The 23,809-nt window shown below is 43.4% G+C and overlaps 1 protein-coding gene across 1 annotated transcript in view; it reads left to right on the top strand.

The window, feature by feature from the left end:
• Positions 1–14,123, top strand: part of LOC106580191 (ras and EF-hand domain-containing protein) — a 36,552-nt gene extending 22,429 nt beyond the window's left edge. Inside the window, exons 7-17 of the mRNA XM_082966167.1 lie at positions 1,079–1,147; positions 1,539–1,617; positions 2,080–2,159; positions 5,075–5,396; positions 5,686–5,820; positions 6,239–6,389; positions 6,691–6,772; positions 7,169–7,283; positions 9,252–9,371; positions 9,562–9,638; positions 12,892–14,123. Coding sequence (XP_082822293.1) covers positions 1,079–1,147; positions 1,539–1,617; positions 2,080–2,159; positions 5,075–5,396; positions 5,686–5,820; positions 6,239–6,389; positions 6,691–6,772; positions 7,169–7,283; positions 9,252–9,371; positions 9,562–9,638; positions 12,892–12,997 — 1,336 coding nt within the window. The 3' untranslated portion in view covers positions 12,998–14,123. The remainder of the gene's footprint in view (positions 1–1,078; positions 1,148–1,538; positions 1,618–2,079; positions 2,160–5,074; positions 5,397–5,685; positions 5,821–6,238; positions 6,390–6,690; positions 6,773–7,168; positions 7,284–9,251; positions 9,372–9,561; positions 9,639–12,891) is intronic.
• The last annotated feature ends 9,686 nt before the right edge of the window (positions 14,124–23,809 follow it).

Here is a 23,809-nt window from a genome sequence, read left to right as displayed (position 1 = left end):
ATTTTAACGGACAAAAAATGTGCTTTTCTTTAAAAAACAAGGACATTTCTAAGTGACCCCAAACTTTTGAACGGTAGTGTATGTCATGCTGTAACGTAATCTAGTGATGTCATTAGGGCTCCCGAGTGGCGTAGAGGTCTAAGGCACTGCATCTCAGTGCTAGATGCGTCACTACAGACCCTGGTTTGATTCCAGGCTGTGTCATAACCGGCAGTGATTAGGAGTCCCATAGGGCGGTGCACAATTGGCCCAGCATCGTCCGGGTTAGGGTTTGGCCGGGGTAGGCCATCATTGTAAATAAGAATTTGTTCTTAACTGACTTGCCTAGTTAAATAAAATAAAATAAAAGTAATAATCTAATATCTACTAGATGTATTACTATTTATGAAAAGATCAATCTGATTTTTCTACAGTGTCATATTGAGAATCCCAATGTACACTGAGACGCACAACACACAGACACAAAGCCAAAACACACACGTGAGCACACATACGCACACTGAGCCTGTGACACCTCATCCCAGCCTGAGCTGTGGGTTCGCCTTGAGCCATCCAGTCACTCAATCAGTCAGGCAGTAGAGGCCCCAGCCCCAGGCCAGTGTGACTGTGTGACTGCCTCCCTGCCTGTGTGCTTGGCTGCTCCCTCACCTGGGGTGGTAACATGTTTCCAGGGTTGTAACAGGATATCCTAGTGTGACCTCACACTCAGTCTCACAATCTGGTTACCTGGCAACCAGCCTCACACTTCGCCTTTGAACTTGTTCCAGTCAAACTAAGTTTGTGTTGTGAATGTGCCGATTCTTTGAGACTGTTGAAGTGTCTGCTTTTGTCTGCATTATTAGAATGTACATTCTCCTGTTTTTGGAGAATTCATGTATGTGTTTTGAGAGTGTGTGTAGTATGTGTTATTGTAGTTTATGTAGTATGTGTTATTGTAGTATGTGTTATTGTAGTTTATGTAGTATGTGTTTTTAAGGGGGGATTTGTAGTATGTGTTATTATAGTTTATGTAGTATGTGTTATGAGTGTTTATGAAAGTGTATGTATTAGTTGTGAATGACTGTGTTTGTATGTGCAGGGATGAGGCGATGATGAGAGAGTTCTCTGATGAGAGGGAGAACCTGGAGCGACAGATAGAGATCCTACAGTAAGTCTGGCCAATCATAGTGCTTGTCTGACACATAAACAGGAACGCTGACAAACGTTCACCTGACCCACAAACAGGAATACTTCAAGACTCACAACTTGATGTTACACCGAGTTGCCTGTAAACTGAGGAACATGAAGTTGTAAGCCTTGGGAGTTTTGTGAGTCTTAAGGAGTTTCTGTTTTTGAAAACCTCAAAAGTCATTTTCCTGAGAAGACCTGCCAACGGCTCTTTTGATCACCTCTTCCCGTTCTTATCCTCTTCTCTCTCCTCTGTTTCTCTCCCTCTCCCCTCTCTCCTCCTCTGTTTCTCTCCCTCTCCCATCTCTCCTCCTCTGTTTCTCTCCCTCCTCTCTCCTCTGCTTCTCTCCCTCCTCTGTTCCCCTCTATAGAACAGCCAACAGGAAGCTCCATGACAGTAACGACGGGCTGCGCAGTTCCCTGGAGAACACCCTCAGCAAGAGCATTAAGGTGAGGTAGACAATCACATAGCCATGGTAACACCAGCACGCTCTCTCTCTTGCTCTCTCCCTGCCTCTTATCTTTGTTCTTCTGTCCCTCTTTCAATCACCTCCCTATCCCACACCCCTTTTATCCTCCTCTTCCCATCACTCCCTCTCTCTCTTTCTCTCTGATCTCTCTGCTTTTAACATCAGTGTTGAATCTCTAATGCCAGTCCTAAGGGCTTGTCTGTTGGAGGAATCAACTGAACCATGTTTGAGGCAATGACAGACAACAACAAAAACAACAGCATATTTCAGTCTTGACCCCTAACTCACTCTCCTCATAACTTCCACTCTGTCTCACGTAACAATAATTCCTATACTCATACATAGGGTTCAGTACATACAGCTCAGTGCACACACACACACACACACACACACACACAGTGACCCAAACAGTTGTGACAGTGATGTTGTGGTTGTGTTTCAGCGTGGTAGCAGTGCTTCCCCAGCCAGCACCATTAGCAGGAGGAGCAAGAGTATCTGTTACTCATCTCCATACCACGACAGGTAACATTTACATTTTAGTCATTTAGCAGATGCTCTTATCCAGAGCGACTTATACATTTCATAATTTTTTTTCTCCATACTGGTCCCCCGTGGGAATCAAACCCACAACCTTGGCATTGCAAACAACATGCTTTACCAACTGAGCCACACAGGCTGGACTAGCAACAGCCTGCTGGTGTGTTTGTGCAGACAGAATCCAGTACATACACTCTAATACAGGTACACACTGCACACGTACATGTGTATGCTCAAACTCAAGTTTATGTACAATTATTCTCAGGTGGAAGATTAGCACTGGACATGTGCGTGTTTGAATTGTATACGCATAGCCATCCATACTGGACACAAAACAGCACAGTCTATGTCTAGCTTGGTTGTTGGAGCTAGCTTAGTGGGACAGTGGTTCCTCCTTTAAAAGTTGTGTCATACTGCAGCACAACTTGCGGGCTGCTGCAGAATTCTCTGGCACGTTATTTAATTGTCAGCCATTTTTTTCTGTTAACGCAAGTCAGTGCTAGTTTGACCACCAGAGGGCATCTTTGAGAAGCATTTGATAGTCTTCCATATTGGTATTACCAGAGAATTTAAAACCTTTTTGGTAATAACATTGTATATGGGATTGATTTTAGGAAATTTGGCTTAATTCATTTGATTAATATTATGGTGTTTCTATTCCGAGAAAAACAGAACCCTCAGGGTTTCCGTTACCACTGGTCAAAAATTGTAAGTAGGCCTAATAAAAAAAAATCCTACTTCTATTAGTCTGTTAAGCCTCATAGCCTACCTCAGCCAGTTAAGTTATGTTATATTGGTCTAGGCTCCGAAGAAATAGACTCCAATTAATTAATGTTGTTTGTAAAGGCAAATTAAAATGAAGATTATTGTTGAAATGAATTGCTCGACTGGTGTAGGTTTTCTCCATCTGTTGGTGTGCAACACTTGCATAACAAGTTAGCTATATTGTCGGCACAAGCCACTGTTCACATCCTATTGATTGCGCTGCAGTTGCCGCCAGTAGTTTTTTAAATTGAACCTTTGTTTAACTAGGCAAGTCAGGTAAAAACAAATTCTTATTTAGAATCACGGCCTACACCGGATGACGCTGAGCCAATTGTGCGCCACCCTATGGCACTCCCAATCACGGTCGGATGTGATACAGCCTGTATTCGAACCAGGGACTGTAGTAATGCCTCTTCCAATGTGCCACTCGGGACCCATGAGCCATGACCAATATATATAACCGTGTGTAGGTACAGTTGAAGTCGGAAGTTTACATTCACCTTAGCCAAATACGTTTAAACTCAGTTTTTCACAATTCCTGACATTTAATCCTAGTAAAAATTCCCTGTCTTAGGTCAGTTAGGATCACCACTTTATTTTAAGAATGTGAAATGTCAGAATAATAGTAGAGAGAATTATTTATTATAGCTTTTATTTCTTTCATCACATTCCCAGTGGGTCAGAAGTTTACATACACTCAATTAGTATTTGGTAGCATTGCCTTTAAATAGTTTAACTTGGGTCAAACGTTTCGGGTAGCCTTCCATAAGCTTCCCACAATAAGTTGGGTGAATTTTGGCCCATTCCGCCTGACAGAGCTGGAAGACCCATTTGCGAGCAAGCTTTAACTTCCTGACTGATGTCTTGAGATGTTGCTTCAATATATCCATGTAATTTTCCTTCCTTCTTCGGCTTGCAAGCCTCCCCCTTTTCCTCCAAACATAACGATGGTCATTATAGCCAAGCAGTTCTATTTTTGTTTCATCAGACGAGAGGACATTTCTCCAAAAAGTACGATCTTTGTCCCCATGTGCAGTTGCAAACCGTAGTCTGGCTTTTTTTATGGCGGTTTTGGAGAAGTGGCTTCTTCCTTGCTGAGCGGCCTTTCAGGTTATGTCTATATAGGACTTGTTTTACTGTGGATATAGATACTTTTGTACCTGTTTCCTCCAGCATCTTCACAAGATCCTTTGCTGTTGTTCTGGGATTGATTTGCACTTTTCACACCAAAGTACGTTTATCTCTAGTATACAGAACGCGTCTCCTTCCTGTGCGGTATGACGGCTGCGTGGTCCCATGGTGTTTATACTTGCGTACTATTGTTTGTACAGATGAACGTGGTACCTTCAGGTGTTTGGAAATTGCTCCCAAGGATGAACCAGACTTGTGGAGTTTTTTTTTCTGAGGTCTTACCTGATTTCTTTTGATTTTCCCATGATGTCAAGCAAACTCCACTGCGTTTGAAGGTAGGCCTTGAAATACATCCACAGGTACACCTCCAATTGACTCAAATGATGTCAATTATTTGAAGCCTCTAAAGCCATGACATCCTTTTCTGGAATTTTCCAATCTGTTTAAAGGCACAGTCAACTTAGTGTATGTAAACTTCTGACCCACTGGAATTGTGATTAAGTGAATTAATCTGTCTGTAAACAATTGTTGGAAAAATGACTTGTGTCATGCACAAAGTAGATGTCCTAACCGACTTGCCAAAACTATAGTTTGTTAACAAGAAATTTGTGGAGTGGTTGAAAAATGAGTTTTAATGACTCCAAAGTTAGTGTATGTAAACTTCGGACTTCAACTGTAGATATGTGTGTAGGTACATTTGAAGTCGAAAGTTTACATACACTTACCAGCGACGGGTGGCATAATGTCAAATTTGTCATTGGAACCACTCGATATGATTGGTCATATAAAAACCTTGGGACCCAGATGCATAATGAGTGCTCTAACTCCCCCCTGCGGTGGTCTGGAGCAATGAAGCCGTGATTCTGGGTACCTCTTAAGTCCCGCGGTGTAAGCTCGCAACTTTTAAAGGAGGAACCACTGTAGCGAGAAAGGTTTCTGTTTCGAGTAGACTGTGTGGATGTTGTGACTGACAGGGATGCCTCTGTCTGTCTATACTGTCCCAGGTTCTACCAGGCGGGTGTGGATGGTGTGGATGCGGACGGAGACCTGCTGGGCCTTTGTGGAGGTGAAGGTGGTAGGAGTTCTCTGGGGTGTCGGCGGCCCAGTCTGGACACCCTAGCCCTGGCTCTGTGTGACCCGGCCATGCAGCACAAACGCAGCTGCGAGGTAGACAGCCTGCCCGAGAGCTGCCTAGACAGCGGCATGTCCACGCTGCGTGGCTCCAACAATGGATATGACTCTGAGCAGGAGGTGAAAGGGCACGAGGAGGAACAGAGGGTGGCCAGGAACACAGACAGCCTGGCGGGGGACCACTCTGACAACGACGTAAGACACATAAACATACAGTACTACACATATACACACACTACACCATACACACACACACATAGACTATGCCATAGTACACACATACATGTACGCACTATATGCACACACACAGACACATGCTTATTACACACACAGACACACAAACACACACACACTTTACAGTAATGCACAACACACACACAAAAAGACATTATACACATCGTCATCCACTTGTACTACGTACATTTATTGTTACTGATAACGCTCATTATGTATTGATGTTAATGTGATAGGGTTAATGTGTCAGGTTGCAGAGATGCGGGATGAGATGGTGTTTGGATCAGACAGTGATTCTGTCCTGGACTGGAAACCTTTGGAGTCAGTCAGCCGGACCAGTTCTGGAGCGTCCACACGCAAAGCCCTCTCTGCCATCACCAATGAGGTACAGGACAGAGGGCAGTGGTGTGAGAAGAGAGGAGAGTGTAAATCCTGGATTGTAGAACTAAATTAAAAGCTCATTTTGGAGCTTTAAAACCGTTTTAAAAAGAAACAGACACTTGGCGGAATTACTTGGTTAGCAGGCAGACGTAGTAGAAAACACTTGAGTGTAAATGGTTGACTTAGTTCAGGAGAACCTGTTGATTGTTGACTATGCATGACAAGTGCATCATTCCAGTATTATAACATGGTCCAGTACAATACAGTCAAGGTGTGCCTTTAACCTCTTTCACTTTCTTTCTTTCTTTCTCTCTCGCTCCCTCTCGCGCTCTCTCTTCCTCTCACGCGCTCTCTCGCGCTCTCTCTGTGTCTCCCTTCCCCCTCTCTCTCTCTCTCTCCTCTCTCTCTCTCTGTGTGTATAGGGTAAAGAGAAGGAGTCAGCTGACCTGGGCTATATGACATCAGAGAAGGCCTACAGGGTGGTGTTGGCGGGCGATGCAGCGGTGGGCAAGTCTAGCTTCCTGCTCCGCCTCTGCAAGAATGAGTTCCGAGGAAACACCAGCGCCACCCTGGGTGGGTGTGTCAGCGCACCTGTGTTAGCTCTCACCTGCTTACAGTATCATTCTATCCACACATTACTTTTGACTGTAAATGGTGAACAAGGAGTTAGTCTAGTTGGACCGCTCGGGCTCGGTTAAGCACGCTTTCACACTACTCTCCCCAACACAGCTTGGCTTGTTAATTCTCCAGGGCTCTATCCCACGGTGCTGATGTTGTGTGCATGCCTGGGACAGATATAGAATATATATTTAGATGGTAATGGGATTGTCTTTTGGAGTAGTGTGTTTGAACATCCTCTTGTGTTGATCCTCAGGGGTGGACTTTCAGATGAAGACTCTAGTAGTGGATGGAGAGCCCACCCTACTACAGTTGTGGGACACAGCAGGCCAGGAGAGGTGTGTGTTTGTGTGTGTATGTGTGTGGACACATTTTGCTATATTTGAGTACCAAAAGTCCTCACGAGAATAGTAAACCAACAAATATTCAGAGAAGTGAGGACATTTTGCCGGTCCTCACTTGTAGAAAGGCTAGTTTAGGGGTTCGGTTTAGTGTTAGGGTAGATTTAGGGTTAGAGTCAGGGTCAGGGGTTAGTGGTCCTCAGGGGTGGACTTTCAGATGAAGACCCTAGTAGTGGATGGAGAGCCCACGCTACTACAGCTATGGGACACAGCAGGCCAGGAGAGCTGTGCGTGTGTTTGCATGCATGCGTGTGTGTTAGTGAACATGTCTATTTCAGCCTATCTATGTAGTGGTGCTGTGTTAACCTCTATCCCTGTGTGTGTGTGTCCTAGGTTCCGCAGCATAGCGAAGTCCTACTTCAGACGAGCCGACGGGGTCCTCCTGCTGTATGATGTCACCTGTGAAAAGAGCTTTCTCAACGTGAGAGAATGGGTGGACATGATTGAGGTAGTAATAATTGATATAATACATTTTTATATCCAATTGATATGACACTTTTCCAAGATGCTCAAAGGACTTCACATTTTTTATTTAACTAGGCATGTCAGTTAAAAACAAAATCTTATTTACAATGGCGGTCTACCGGGGAACAGGGGTTAACTGCCTTGGTCAGGGGCAGAATGACAGATTTTTACCTCGTCAGCTCGGGGATTCGATCCAGCAACCTTTCGGTTATTGGGCCAACGCTCTGACCACAAGGCTACCTGCCGCCCCACACTGTAAGGTTAAAACTCACCTCATCCACCACCAATGTGTAGCACACATCTGGGTGATGCCACGGGATGTAAACATTTTGGGAGGAGAATGACTGTGAGAAAGTCGGTTTGGGTGACTTTTAAAATTACATCCTACTCCAAAATGAATGAGTATAAACATTTAAAATATATGGCAAATAGAAATCAAACTGGATGGACATCAGAAGTAGAGGAAGGCCAGGACTAAAAACAAACAAAATATTACTATTGTAAAATAGATTGTGTCTGTAAAATGTGTATACTATGTATAAGCTGGAAGTAGAAGCCTAAGTGTTATTGTTTATTAGTTTACTCCAATTAAGGGGAGGGGTGATAGGGTTTGCAGGGGAATAATAAAGGAAGGTATATTAAAAAAAAAGTGTGTATGTGTATATATGTATGTACATATGAGGGTATGTGTATGTATTTATGTATATATATATATTTACCCAAAAAATATATGGGGGATTGGAAATGATGCAGACAATTACATTGATGGAAGCAACAATCTATCCGCAATATTAAAGCTGATCCACCCTCTAAAAAAAAATTACATTTAAAATGTAATTTCCACCTACAGAAATGAACCCAATATAACAATAGTCCATATTATCAGGCAGGTGTGCTATTTGGCAATCATTATTATCACCTGGTGTAGCCCACCTGATGCAGCACAGTGGCTATAAATAATTAGGCTGAGGGTTGTCGATTTACCCCATTGGGCTAATCATTAACCAGATCACAAACTCTAAAGTCTAAACATTAGGCTATCTTGTTGTTAATTATAGCAACATCCCACTGGGCAAAAACTGGTTGAAGCAACGTTGCGTCCATGTCATTTCAATAAAAAAATCGATGACGTTGAATCAACGTGAAAACGTCATTGGATTTGCAAAAAGTCATCAAAGTAAGGGAATTTTTACCTAAATCCAAAGACAAGGAGAAATGTTTTTGATTTCACATTGAATTCACGTTAGTTGACAACTCAACCAAATGTAACTCAAAACTACACGTGCCTGGTGGAATACTGAAGACTTCAATGTCCCCACAAAAGTTTTTCCACAAGCACAACCAAGGATCATGTACCTTGAATATAATGTAATCTTTCCCGTTACACCTGACCCGTGTTACACGTAGCCCTGTTCTGCCCTATGCATTCAACTCCATTGGTGCCCGCACGCGCATAAACCATGCAATTTCTTTCACACAGAATGCGACAGGCTGAACGATTGAATATATTAAAGCTGATCCACCCTCTAAAAAAAACACCGGGACCCGGCCCAATTTAACCCCTGCGTACACAAGTGTGTTGGACTGATTCATAGTGGGTGTGTAAAGACTAAAGAGATATGTTTTATCCACTGCTTTGAAACCTTTTCATTGTAGCCTAGTAGATCTTGAATCATTTGACAGTATTTCTAACAGGTGATAAAGCTATAAGTGTTATTGCTGTGTTGCATCATTGCAGTGTTGAGTTGTGTGATAAGTTTGCATCCCAAATCGCACCCTATAGTGCACCACTTTTGACCAGAGCCATATGGGCCCTGGTCAAAAGTACTGCACAATAATGGGAATAGGGTGCCATTTGGGACGCAATCAGTTTTGAGTTTTGGATAGCAGTGTTGTTGTGTTTGTTTGTGTTGTTGGCCTGTGTTTTAACCTGCTGTCCATCTGTGTTCAGGACGTGTCCCAGGATGACATTCCCATCATGCTAGTTGGAAATAAGTGTGACCTGAGAGAGCAAGCGCTACAGGACAGTGTCACCTGTGTCCCCACCAGCTTCGGAGAGAAGCTGGCCATGGTGAGACCACACAACCCCAACGTCTTACTTAAACCTTTACATTAGTTACATTTACATTTGTCATTTAGCAGATTATCTTATCCAGAGGGATTTACAGTCACGTCTAGTTGTACCCTAGAATATAGCCTGGTCAGGTCAATGTATGGAACTTCGGCCTGATTTGAGAGTTGCGTTGTTTGTTTCCTACCAGACGTATAACGCCCTCTTCTGTGAGACTAGTGCTAAAGACGGATCTAATGTCATAGAGGCCGTGCTGCATCTGGCCAGGTAAGAAATAGAGGTCGGCCGATTAATCGGAATGGCCGATTAATTAGGGCCGATTTCAAGTTTTCATAACAATCGGTAATCGGTATTTCTCTCTTGCCGATATCTTTTTTTTATTACATTTTTTACATTTTTTTTTATTGTATTTTTTAAATATTTTTTAACTAGGCAAGTCACTTAAGAACACCTTATTTTCAATGACGGCCTAGGAACGGTGGGTTAACTGCCTTGTTCAGGGGCAGAACGACAGATTTTTACCTTGTCAGCTTGGGGATTCAATCTTGCAACCTTACGGTTAACTAGTCCAACGCTCTAACCACCTGCTTTACATTGCACTCCACGAGGAGCCTGCCTGTTACGCGAATGCAGTAAGAAGCCAAGGTAAGTTGCTAGCTAGCATTAAACTTATCTTATAAAAACAATCAATCAATCAATCATAATCACTAGTTAACTACACATGGTTGATGATATTACTAGTTTATCTAGCCTGTCCTGCGTTGCATATAATCGATGCGGTGCGCATTCGCGAAAAAGGACTGTCGTTGCTCCAACGTGTACCTAACATCAATGTCTTTCTTAAAATCAATACACAAGTATTTTATTTTTAAACCTGCATATTTAGTTAATATTGCCTGCTAACATGAATTTATTTTAACTAGGGGAAATGTGTCACCTCTGCAACAGAGTCAGGGTATATGCAGCAGTTTGGGTCGCCTGGCTCGTTGCGAACTGTGTGAATACTATTTCTTCCTAACAGACAGCCAACTTTGCCAAACGGGGGATGATTTAACAAAAGCGCATTTGTGAAAAAAGCACAATCGTTGCACGACTGTACCTAACCATAAACATCAATGCCTTTCTTAAAATCAATACACAGAAGTATAGATTTTTAAACCTGCATATTTAGCTAAAAGAAATCCAGGTTAGCAGGCAATATTAACCAGGTGAAATTGTGTCAGTTCTCTTGCGTTCATTGCATGCAGAGTTAGGGTATATGCAACAGTTTGGGCCGCCTGGCTCGTTGCGAACTAATTTGCCAGAATTGTACGTAATTATGACATAACATTGAAGGTTGTGCAATGTAACAGGAATATTTAGACTTAGGGATGCCACCCGTTAGATAAAATACGGAACGGTTACGTATTTCACTGAAAAAATAAGCGTTTTGTTTTCGAGATGATAGTTTCCGTATTCGACCATATTGATGATCTAAGGCTCGTATTTCTGTGTGTTTATTATATTATAATTAAGTCTATGATTTGATATTTGATAGAGCAGTCTGACTGAGTGGTGGTAGGCACCAGCAGGCTCGTAAGCATTCATTCAAACAGCACTTTCGTGCGTTTTGCCAGCAGCTCTTCGCAATTCTTCAAGCATTGCGCTGTTTATGACTTCAAGCCTATCAACTCCCAAGATTAGGCTGGTGTAACCGATGTGAAATGGCTAGCTAGTTAGCTAATAGCGTTTCAAATGTCACTCCCTCTGAGACTTGGAGTAGTTGTTCCCCTTGCTCTGCATGGGTAACGCTGCTTCGAGGGTGGCTGTTGTCGATGTGTTCCTGGTTTGAGCCCAGGAAGGAGCGAGGAGAGGAACGGAAGCTATACATATACACTGGCAATACTAAAGTGCCTATAAGAACATCCAATAGTCAAAGGTATATGAAATACAAATCGTATTGAGAGAAATAGTCCTATAATTCCTATAATAACTACAACCTAAAACTTCTTACCTGGGAATATTGAAGACTCATGTTAAAAGGAACCACCAGCTGTCACGTCCTGACCAGTAATAAGATTATTTGCTATTGTAGTTTGGTCAGGACGTGGCAGAGGGTATTTTGTTTATGTGTTTCGAGGTGATGGTTTATGTAGTGGGGCGTTTGATTTATTATTTCCGGGTTTTTTGGTCACTGCTATAAGTTAGTCTATTTCTATGTTCTTTCTAGTTAGTCTGTTTCTATGTGTAGTTAATTGGGGTGTGGACTCTCAATTGAAGGCAGGGGTTGTCTAGTTGCCTTTGATTGAGAATCCTATATATTAGGGTGTGTTTGTGATTTGTGGGAGGTTGTTTCTTGTTTTGCGTGTGTGAGCCTGACAAGACTGTTTTGTTGTTCGTGAGTTCTTCGTTATTTTGTTATTTTGGTGTTTTCTTGGTTTAAAATAAAATACAAGATGAGCATCCACATTCCTGTTGCGTTTTGGTCCTCCATTCCCGACGACAACCGTTACACCAGCTTTCATATGTTCTCATGTTCTGAGCAAGGAACTTAAGCGTTAGCTTTTTTACATGGCACATATTGCAGATTTACTTTCTTCTCCAACACTTTGTTTTTGCATTATTTAAACCATATTGAACATGTTTCATTATTTATTTGAGGCTAAATTGATAGTATTTATGTATTATATTAAGTTAAAATAAGTGTTCATTCAGTATTGTTGTAATTGTCATTATTACAAATAAATAAAAAAGAGTCTGATTAATTGGCATCGGCTTTTTTGGCCCTCCAATAATCGGTATCGGTATCGGCGTTGAAAAAGCATAATCGGTCGACCTCTAGTAAGAAATACCGGATCCTAGACATCTCTGTTTTCTCTCTCTGCTAAGTGATCTTTACCTGTAAATGTGTTGCTCCTTAGAGTACTCTCTGATCTGACTGAGTTGGATACTTTTTCATATTTTTTTACAGGGCCAAAATGTAGAACAACATGTAAAGTTTTGCTGGCCTCTAGTGTGCAAGAGTGTTCTGTACTCTAATTAAGCAATAAGGCACGAGGGGTGTGGTATATGGCCAGTATACCACGGCTAAGGGCTGTTCTTACGTATGACGCATCGGAGTGCCTGGACACAGCCCTTAGCCGTGGTATATTTGCCATATTCCACAAACCCCCGAGGTGCCTTATTGATATTATAAACTGGTTACCAATGTAATTAGAGCAGTAAAATCTATGTTTTGTCATACCCATGGTATACGGTCTGATATACCACAGCTGTCAACCAATCAGTATTCAGGGCTCGAACCACCCAGTTTATTATGCCCATAAGCAATAAGCACCTCGGGGGTTTGTGGGTTCCGAGTTGCGTCGTGCCTAACAACAGCCTTCAGCCATGGTATATTGGCCATATACCACACCTCTCAGACCTTATTGCTTAATTATACTAATGCCAATACAGTGGAGGTATGCCTTTAACTCTCTCTATTCTTCTTCTCTTTTGTTCTCGTTCTCCTCCTCCTTCTCCTCCCCCGTCCCCCCATTAGAGAGGTGACCAAGCAGGTTCATAGGGATGAGAACCAGGAGTCTGTGACTAACCTATACAGAAGTCCCAACAAGAAGATGCCCACTGTCACCTGCTGCACAGGATAAGAAACCACACAGGAACACTACTAGAGTAACCAAAACTCAGCACCAGAGCAACCACAGCAACAGAACACCACAATACTAGAACACTGTCAGCAAAGACAGAACAAGAGAAAAATGAGACTTCAGAAGAACAGAACACAGGAGAATCCAGTCAGAACACTTGAGTACCATAGCACTAGAATATCAGAACAGCTGATTTTCTCATATGAGATCAACTGTGCTTGTTTTAAGCTGTGTGTGCATGCGTGCACGATTATGCAATTATATGTTTGTATGAGTGCATGTGTGCTTGTGTAATGCATGTGTATTTTGCTTTACTATTGAGTCCTTTGACCTCATTCACATCATGGTTAATCGTGAAGTCTAATCTCCTATGCTGTTGATTGTCTTCTTATGAAGCCTCTGTGTCGAAGCCATGGTCATTTGTATTTCAGATAGCTATTGTATATATCAATGTACAGGTAGTGTCTGAAAAGTACCATGTACTGGCAAATGATATTCTCAACAAGTCACTAGAAAGCTTGGGATAGCAGCAATTTACATTTTTAAGTTAACTATGACATATGTGATGAGGAGAGACAAATGCACGTGATAGGTGGCGAACAGGAGGGTGGGGAAATGTTATTTTTACAATGGAAGAATTATCTTATTAGCAAGCTTTTTATTGCTAAGGGATAAGGCGGAGGGAGGAGCTACATTTTCGTAGACATAAAAATAGAATTTCATTCTAGTTCTGTGATAGTAGACACAGTAGTGTCAGAAACATCTTCCATGTACAACATTTGTGATAAAGAGTAACAACTGCATGTCAAGGAAGGAGTATCATGATTGTCAGTTGAATTCTGATTGTAGGAGCCAAGAGCAACATCTGGAGAGAATGATGTGATTGGATGACCGTGGGAGGAGCAAAATGTCAAATGTATGAATGTGGTGTGTGCTTGTAGGCATGTTTTATTTCTGTGTGTTTATTGTAAAATATTGTTATTAATATATTATGTAATGTTAGACTTGCCATTTGGACCTCTCCTGGGTCACTAATGATGTCACTGTGAGCCCACACCTGTCTGTCTGAGCCCTCTGTGTGGTCATACTCAAAGTGCTTTACTATTAAACTGTAGCATGAACAAAACCCAACGTGATATGACTTCCCTTATCCAAGCAGAGTCTGAACATAATATTTCATGCTGAATATATATATATATATTTCATGTTGAGGGCATGGAATATAAAATAAGTTATAATTTATCTGGAGAGTAATCTGCTAATAACAAGGCAAATACATTTAACTAATTTAGCTGATGCTCTTATCCAGAGCGACTTACAGTAGTGAATGCATACATTTCACACATTTATTTTTATTTATTTTTCTGTGCTGGCCCCCCGTGGGAATCGAACCCACAACCCTGGTGTTGCAAACACCATGCTCTACCAACTGAGCTACAGGGAAGCCATGTACCCTACTCTTGCTCAGTCGCACACACGCATACACAAACACACACCACAAATGTCCACAGAGAGTCACTGACTGGGGAAAAGAAATTCAACAATCAGATAACTTCTTAAATTTGATTTGTTAGGACACCCGTGTCACCCATGTTCCCTGAGCATTTTTACGAGGAGCTGCAGCATGTGCCAGCATTTATTCAGGCCATTTGTGTCTGGAAGTCCGGCACGGGCCGCTCACCTCCCATTAGTTTAAATTTTCATGAGTATGATGAGGCGAGCCTAGTCATCTGTCAAACAACGTGGGGTGGGGCAGGCAGGCAGGCATGGGATAATTAAATAATCACAAATGTGTAGCAGGCAAGGTTATTGTTTGGAATGGATTCATTAATTCGACGTGGGCGGAACAGAAGCGTGTCCTAAGTGGAAATCAACAAGGTATTTTTTTATATTCACAGAGCTGAGTCCCACGACGTCACCGTTGGATGGGTTTCAGCCCTGGGTTTGAACCCTGGCACTTGTTTACATATCCAAGGATTTATAAGACACTGGTAATAACTTTATAACAACCTCTGTCTTGGATGGTGTTGTTCTCCCTGTGACGGAGTGCTTAGAGTGGGTTGAAGGAGGGTGATGATGGCCTTCACGACTCTGGATCTCTCACACTGAAGAACTGTTATCAACCCCCCTTCAGCTCTCAGCAGGGCTTCTGAAGAGATTGTCCTTGTATGAATCTCTAATACACATAACACTCAACCATACCGTATAGAACAAGCACACACAAATTCCAAACTCACATGTGCACACACATACACCATTCACAGTCTGACAGGTAGTATTTAGGCTACTCACACGTCTTTAATGAACATTGTCTAGCACTACCACATCAACATAGGATCAAAACCCCTTAAACCTATAATATTACCATAAACACATCAGCAATCCAACTAAATCAGAGCTCCGTCTTTGGGGCTGGGTTGCTGGGGGTCATAAGGTTGCCATCTGGAGAGGTCAGAGGTCGTTGGAGAGGCCATCAGACTGTGTGGAACTCCACACCTCTAACTATTCTCCCCCAAGGCTGTCCTGCCTGGGGTATCAATCACATTATGACAATGTTATCATCATAGATTATTAAACCATGTCACATAATCTGTGGGACATACTGTTTTTAGACATTTTTTTAAAATCTATTATTAACTAGAGATACGCAAACGTAAACCTAGGCCTGTTTTAAGTTAATTTATCTCACATTATGACCTAGGTGAATAATAGTGAAAACTCTTTGTCCATCTGACATAACTCTTTGATTTCAAATGTCAGATTATATTATATTTCATGTCATGTCTGGAGGGGTAAGAATGCCCAGCTGTACAGGTCACGGGATTCATATGAGTAATGACCCAGAGGAAGGCTCTGTGCTGGTACAAATTATGTTTAATAATACTATATGTGACTCACAACCTGGATTCTGGCTCTTTATGTAGCAACATTTTAACATCAGTTTTTTTTACATTGGATAAAAGTAGAGGCTCAGAGCTACAAAATGGTATGTCATACACTGCATTTGAGGAAACAATGGGGAATTAATAATGTTTTGAAAGTTGATAAACTCATGTAAACTCATTTTTGAGAAAACCGTTTTTCAATGTTTTAGTACTACTATTGGAGAGCCCTTCTTTGTCTACACCCATTCAGCATTGTTCACACCTTTTTAATAGGCTGACCACACCGCTCGTGTCGCGTACGTGAGCGTTGCAAAATATATTTAGAAATCTACGTTATTCAATTATTGCACCCACACTGTTCGCGCGCGCCAACGAGCGTCTGCGTTGCCAAGGGCTAAAATAGAAGTCAGTTCTATTTCTGACACAGATCGCGCTGCAAGTCCTGCCTCTCCCATCTCCTCATTGGTTTATAGAAGCAGGTACCCACGTGCCATCTCCTCATTGGTTATACCCACATGGGTGATTGAAAGACGAACTGTTGCCGGTTGTCGTGGTAAAACTATGAAAGTTTCGATGACAATCACCATATAAGTTAAATGATGAAAAAGCCTGGAAGGAGGAGAGATGACTAGAAACGATTCGGTTGACCGTTTTTATGTGTGGATTAATTGTCGGAGTAGAGGACCTTGTGCATTTCAGGTAAAATAACAAGTCAATGTTTATATCCCAGGACAAATTAGCTAGCAACAGCAAGCTAGCTAAATAGGACAAATTAGCTAGCAAGTGCAAGCTAACTAGCTAAATTGCCATAAATGTTTAATGCTTTTCGACCTGTCCCCAAATTAATGTAATTGGTTCAGAGTTTGTTTTGATATTTTAACCTGCGTGTTGTGATTGCGTTTGGTATGGGGGGGACAAAATATATTTATACACGATAGCGCACGATGGTGCACGCGCGCAGCCGGTTTGGGTTCCGTGTTAGCCCCACCCATCTCTTTAAGGGTTGATCCGTGCATTCTGTACTAACTTACCAGCTACTTCTAGAGAGAACAGCTCACTGAACATTACTCACCCTAGCAGAGCTGATTAGGCTGTTATGTTATCCAGAACGTTGGTGACTGCAACTGTGCTGTCAGATTGTCCATTTGTCCATTGTCCATAAACACGTTTCGCGTTCAGAGCACACAGTGGACGCTCTGGCCAATAAGTAGGGTTGTTCCGAAAGCTCTGACCTCACAACAACAGTCAAGCACCCAAGCTAACTGGCTAACATTGGCTAGCTACTTCCAGACACATAATGAGAGAACACCCCACTCTGACCATTTTACTCCCCCTAGCAGAGCTGGTTAGGCTTTTTTCATGTTATCCAGAGCGTTGGTGTCTATAACTATGCTGCTGGCAACAATTGAATTACGCTTTGTTACTGACATTTACTGACACCGGATATATACAACAGGTGTTGAGCATTTAAAAATTAATCAGTTATTATGCGACCTGGCACACTAAGACAAGAGTCTTTTGCTAAGAAATGTAGCTAGATAGCTAGCTAGGTAAACAATGAATCCCAACATATGACGTAATGTTAGTTAGGGAGCCAGCCAGCTAACGTTAGCTATCTAGCTAACAGTACACTAACTTGAAATGAAAATACTTTGAGTGGAGTCTTTTAAGATATTTAGCTAGCTAGCTAAACAATGGACCATAATCACAGCTCATGACGTTACTACCCTACATGAATCTGCAGGTAGCTAACCAACCAGGTTCTATGGCTATAACTAGTTAAGCAAATGTGTCTGAGATACGAAGAATAACATCATACACATAAAGTTAGTTAGCGACCCAGCCAGCTAGGGTTGCCAACTGTCCCGTATTAGCTGGGATGTCCCTTATATTTAGGGTTGCCAACTGTCTCGAATTAGCCGGGATGTTCCTTATATTGGGCTAAATTGGTTTGTCCCATACGGGACCTCCCTTGTCCCGTAAATTCATCCAATCACAGTATAGCGTAAGTCATTTCTGTTGTTGTTCGGTCGGTTTGGCATATCAAGGAAATATTGATAAACCTAGGGTAACCATACGTCCTCTTTTTCCCGGACATGTCCTCTTTTTGGGCCAAAAAAAATGCGTCCGGCCGGGATTTCTAAATCGCCCAAAATGTCCGGGATTCGGGTTTTGCTTTCTACAGTCGCCATTCATTGTGTGCGTTTTGGGGGTTTTGCATTGCTTTGACCTTTCTCTTTAGGTCCCGCCTTCTCACACGCCACCATTTGTGGGTCATGTAGGCCTACGCAAACATTGGTCAAACTGCATCTCAACCATTACCCTCACCATGGCAACAGCCAAGAGACAGAGCAGCAGCTTGCTTGTCAACAGTAGCACATGGCTCCAGAACAGCATAAAAATGCCCAAACGCAAATGTAAATTCACAGACAATTTACAGAGAAAATTCCCGTGTTTTCGTCTTGGTCGGGATCCGTGTGAAGCAGAATGCATGACCTGCAAAGCTGGCACGTAAGGTGCTAGCGACCTAGAAGCCCACATAAGCTCCGCAAAACACAAAATTGCAACTAAAGGAGAGAGTTCGTCAGATAAATGAACTGACTATTTTGTGAGAGCAGGTAAAACAGAAGATGCTGTTACTGCTGCGGAGGGAGTTTTTGCATTCCACAACACAAAGAGATGAGTTCAGTGAAATTTACCTCTGGCACATGCACTCACTCAGGTGTGTTTCATTCACACATTCAGGAGATGGAAAGGGAGAGTAATTAAATTGTGGAAGTGAAGAACCTTTTCAACAAAGTCCACACCATGCTTCTTGAACGCAAGACCAATAACTTCATGTCCCTTAAAGTTAAGGGACTATTGGCACAAAAGCACAAGGATGGACTTGGTAAGAATTGTGACCATTTCAGTGCTCAAGTACAGGGTCTGTACAGTTCATGCCTGGAGTATCTGGAGAAATGGATGGCACCCATGGAGGAGTTCTCCTCTTTCATGTGGATGGATCTGAGTGAGACACCTGACTGGAATGACATAGAAGCCTGTATAAAACACCTGGAAGAAAAGGAGGTGCCAATTAATGATGCAAAGTGCTTTGATCAGGTCACCAACCTGAAGAAATTCACCAAAGGTGTAACAGTGATGGAGAGTTCAGTAATCTACAAGCACACAAGAAGTGGACCAAATATTTTGAAAGGTCCAAAAGCATAGATTTTCATTCAGAGCTACTGAAGATTGCACAGTTTTTCTTTGCTATTCCTTCTCACAATGCAAATGTAGAGAGAGTTTTTTTCACTGATGCAAAGCCAGTGGACAAAGGAAAGGAATCAGTTGTCTGTTGAGTCACTGAAGGGGCTTCTGTGTATACAATACAACTTTACATTTACATTTACATTTACGTAATTTAGCAGACTCTCTTATCCAGAGCGACTTACAAATTGGTGCATTGACCTTATGATATCCAGTGGAACAACCACTTTACAAAAGTACATCTATATCTTTTTTGGGGGGGGGAGGGTGGGGGGGGGTTAGAAGGATTACTTAATCCTATCCCAGGTATTCCTTAAAGAGGTGGGGTTTCAGGTGTCTCCGGAATGTGGTGATTGACTCCGCTGTCCTGGCGTCGTGAGGGAGCTTGTTCCACCATTGGGGTGCCAGAGCAGCGAACAGTTTTGACTGGGCTGAGTGGGAACTGTGCTTCCGCAGAGGTAGCGTGGCCAGCAGGCCAGAGGTGGATGAACGCAGTGCCCTTCTTTGGGTGTAGGGACTGATCAGAGCCTGAAGGTACGGAGGTGCCGTTCCCCTCACAGCTCCGTAGGCAAACACCATGGTCTTGTAGCAGATGCGAGCTTCAACTGGAAGCCAGTGGAGTGTGCGGAGGAGTGGGGTGACGTGAGAGAACTTGGGAAGGTTGAACACCAGACGGGCTGCGGCGTTCTGGATGAGTTGTAGGGGTTTAATGGCACAGGCAGGGAGCCCCGCCAACAGCGAGTTGCAGTAATCCAGACGGGAGATGACAAGTGCCTGGATTAGGACCTGCGCCGCTTCCTGTGTGAGGCAGGGTCGTACTCTGCGAATGTTGTAGAGCATGAACCTACAGGATCGGGTCACCGCCTTGATGTTAGCGGAGAATGACAGGGTGTTGTCCAGGGTCACGCCAAGGCTCTTAGCACTCTGGGTGGAGGACACAATGGAGTCAACCGTGATGGCGAAATCATGGAACGGGCAGTCCTTCCCCGGGAGGAAGAGCAGCTCCGTCTTGTCAAGGTTCAGCTTGAGGTGGTGATCCGTCATCCACACTGATATGTCTGCCAGACATGCAGAGATGCGATTCGCCACCTGGTTGTCAGAAGGGGGAAAGGAGAAGATTAATTGTGTTTTGTCTGCGTAGCAATGATAGGAGAGACCATGTGAGGATATGACAGAGCCAAGTGACTTGGTGTATAGCGAGAATAGGAGAGGGCCTAGAACTGAGCCCTGGGGGACACCAGTGGTGAGAGCACATGGTGCGGAGACGGATTCTCACCACGCCACCTAGTAGGAGCGACCTGTCAGGTAGGACGCAATCCAAGAGTGAGCCGCGCCGGAGATGCCCAACTCGGAGAGGGTGGAGAGGAGGATCTGATGGTTCACAGTATCAAAGGCAGCAGATAGGTCTAGAAGGATGAGAGCAGAGGAGAGAGAGTTAACTTTAGCAGTGCGGAGAGCCTCCGTGACACAGAGAAGAGCAGTCTCAGTTGAATGACCAGTCTTGAAACCTGACTGATTTGGATCAAGAAGGTCATTCTGAGAGAGATAGCAGGAGAGCTGGCCAAGGACAACACGCTCAAGAGTTTTGGAGAGAAAAGAAAGAAGGGATACTGGTCTGTAGTTGTTAAACTCTGAGGGATCGAGTGTAGGTTTTTTGAGAAAGGGTGCAACTCTCGCTCTCTTGAAGACAGAAGGGACGTAGCCAGCGGTCAAGGAAGAGTTGATGACTAGGTGAGGTAAGGGAGAAGGTCTCCGGAAATGGTCTGGAGAAGAGAGGAGGGGATAGGGTCAAGCGGGCAGGTTGTTGGGCGGCCGGCCGTCACAAGTCGCAAGAATTCATCTGGAGAGAGAGGGGAGAAAGAGGTCAAAGCATAGGGTAGGGCAATGTGAGCAGGACCAGCGGTGTTGTTTGACTTAACAAACGAGGTTCGGATGTCGTCAATCTTCATTTCAAAATGGTTGACAAAGTCATCCGCAGAGAGGGAGGGGGGGAGGGGGAGGAGGATTCAGGAGGGAGGAGAAGGTGGCAAAGAGCTTCCTAGGGTTAGAGGCAGATGCTTGGAATTTAGAGTGGTAGAAAGTGGCTTTAGCAGCAGAAACAGAGGAAGAAAATTTAGAGAGGAGGGAGTGAAAAGATGCCAGGTCCGCAGGGAGGCTAGTTTTCCTCCATTTCCGCTCGGCTGCTCGGAGCCCTGTTCTGTGAGCTCGCAATGAGTCATCAAGCCACGGCGCAGGAGGGGAGGACCGAGCCGGCCGGGAGGTTAGGGGACATAGAGAGTCAAAGGATGCAGAAAGAGAGGAGAGGAGGGTTGAGGAAGCAGAATCAGGAGATTGGTTGGAGAAGGATTGAGCGGAGGGAAGAGATGATAGGATGGAAGAGAAGAGAGTAGCAGGAGAGAGAGAGCGAAGGTTGCGACGGCGCAATACCATCTGAGTAGGGGCAGAGTGAGTAGTTTTGGAGGAGAACGAGAGGGAAAAGGATACAAGGTAGTGGTCGGAGACTTGAAGGGGAGTTGCAGTGAGATTAGTAGAAGAACAGCATCTAGTAAAGATGAGGTCAAGCGTATTGCCTGCCTTGTGAGTAGGGGGGGACGGTGAGAGGGTGAGGTCAAAAGAGGAGAGGAGTGGAAAGAAGGAGGCAGAGAGAAATTAGTCAAAGGTAGACGTAGGGAGGTTAAAGTCACCCAGAATTGTGAGGGGTGAGCCATCCTCAGGAAAGGAACTTATCAAGGCGTCATGCTCATTGATGAACTCTCCAAGGGAACCTGGAGGGCGATAAATGATAAGGATGTTAACTCTTACATCTAGACGTTCCGCTAGCGGAACACCTGCTCCAATATCCAATGATAGGCGTGGCGCGAATTACAAATTCCTCAAAAATACAAAAACTTCAATTTTTCAAACATATGACTATTTCACAGCATTTTAAAGACAAGACTCTCCTTTATCTAACCACACTGTCCGATTTCAAAAAGGCTTTACAGCGAAAGCAAAACATTAGATTATGTCAGCAGAGTACCAAGCCAGAAATAATCAGACACCCATTTTTCAAGCTAGCATATAATGTCACAAAAACCCAGAAGACAGCTAAATGCAGCACTAACCTTTGATGATCTTCATCAGATGACAACCCTAGGACATTATGTTATACAATACATGCATGTTTTGTTCAATCAAGTTCATATTTATATAAAAAAACAGCTTTTTACATTAGCATGTGACGTTCAGAACTAGCATACCCCCCGCAAACTTCCGGGGAATTTGCTAACAATTTACTAAATTACTCACGATAAACGTTCACAAAAAGCATAACAATTATTTTAAGAATTATAGATACAGAACTCCTCTATGCACTCGATATGTCCGATTTTAAAATAGCTTTTTGGTGAAAGCACATTTTGCAATATTCTAAGTACATAGCCCAGCCATCACGGGCTAGCTATTTAGACACCCGGCAAGTTTAGCCTTCACCAAAATCAGATTTACTATTATAAAAGTTTGATTACCTTTTGTTGTCTTCGTCAGAATGCACTCCCAGGACTGCTACTTCAATAACAAATGTTGGTTTGGTCCAAAATAATCCATCGTTATATCCGAATAGCGGCGTTTTGTTTGTGCGTCCCAGACAGTATCCGAAATGGTAAATCAGGGTCGTGCGCATGGCGCAATTCGTGACAAAAAAATTCTAAATATTCCATTACCGTACTTCGAAGCATGTCAACCGCTGTTTAAAATCAATTTTTATGCAATTTATCTCGTAAAAAAGCGATAATATTCCGACCGGGAATCTCCTTTTCTGCAAACAGAGGAAAAATCACAAAGACGGGGGCGGCCAGGGCACGCGCCTAAGCCCACATTCCCTTGATCGGCCACTTGAGAAAGGCGATAATGTGTTTCAGCCTGGGGCTGGGATGACGACATTTAGGTTTTTCCCGGGCTCTGAGCGCCCATGGAAGACGTAGGAAGTGTCACGTTAGAGCAGAGATCCTTTGTAAAAGATAGAGATGGCAAAGAAGTTCAAGAAATGGTCAGACAGGCCACTTCCTGTAAAGGAATCTCTCAGGTTTTGACCTGCCATTTGAGTTCTGTTATACTCACAGACACCATTCAAACAGTTTTAGAAACTTTGGAGTGTTTTCTATCCAAAGCCAATAATTATATGCATATTCTAGTTACTGGGCAGGAGTAGTAACCAGATTAAATCGGGTACGTTTTTTATCCAGCCATGAAAATACTGCCCCCTAGCCATAACAGGTTAAGCTTGAATGGGCTAGTGACTGTGACAGCATGGAATTCAAAGGAGGAGATAGACAGATGGGTCAAGGGAGAAAGAGAGAATGTCCACTTGGGAGAGATGAGGATTCCAGTGCCACCACCCCGCTGACCAGATGCTCTCGAGGTATGCGAGAACACATGGTCAGACAAGGAGAGAGCAGTAGGAGTAGCAGTGTTTTCTGTGGTAATCCATGTTTCTGTCAGCGCCAAGAAGTCGAGGGACTGGAGGGTAGCATAGGCTGAGATGAACTCTGCCTTGTTGGCCGCAGACCGGCAGTTCCAGAGGCTGCCGGAGACCTGGAATTCCACGTGGGTCGTGCGCACTGGGACCACCAGGTTAGAGTGGCAGCGGCCATGCGGTGTGAAGCGTTTGTGTGGCCTGTGCAGAGAGGAGAGAACAGGG

The sequence above is a fragment of the Salmo salar genome, chromosome 20, assembly GCF_965601325.2.
Source record: "Salmo salar chromosome 20, fSalSal1, whole genome shotgun sequence".
Classification (NCBI taxonomy): Eukaryota; Metazoa; Chordata; class Actinopteri; order Salmoniformes; family Salmonidae; genus Salmo; species Salmo salar.
The sequence above is the reverse complement of the archived record's forward strand: the minus strand, read 5'-3'. Positions and strand labels throughout refer to the sequence as shown.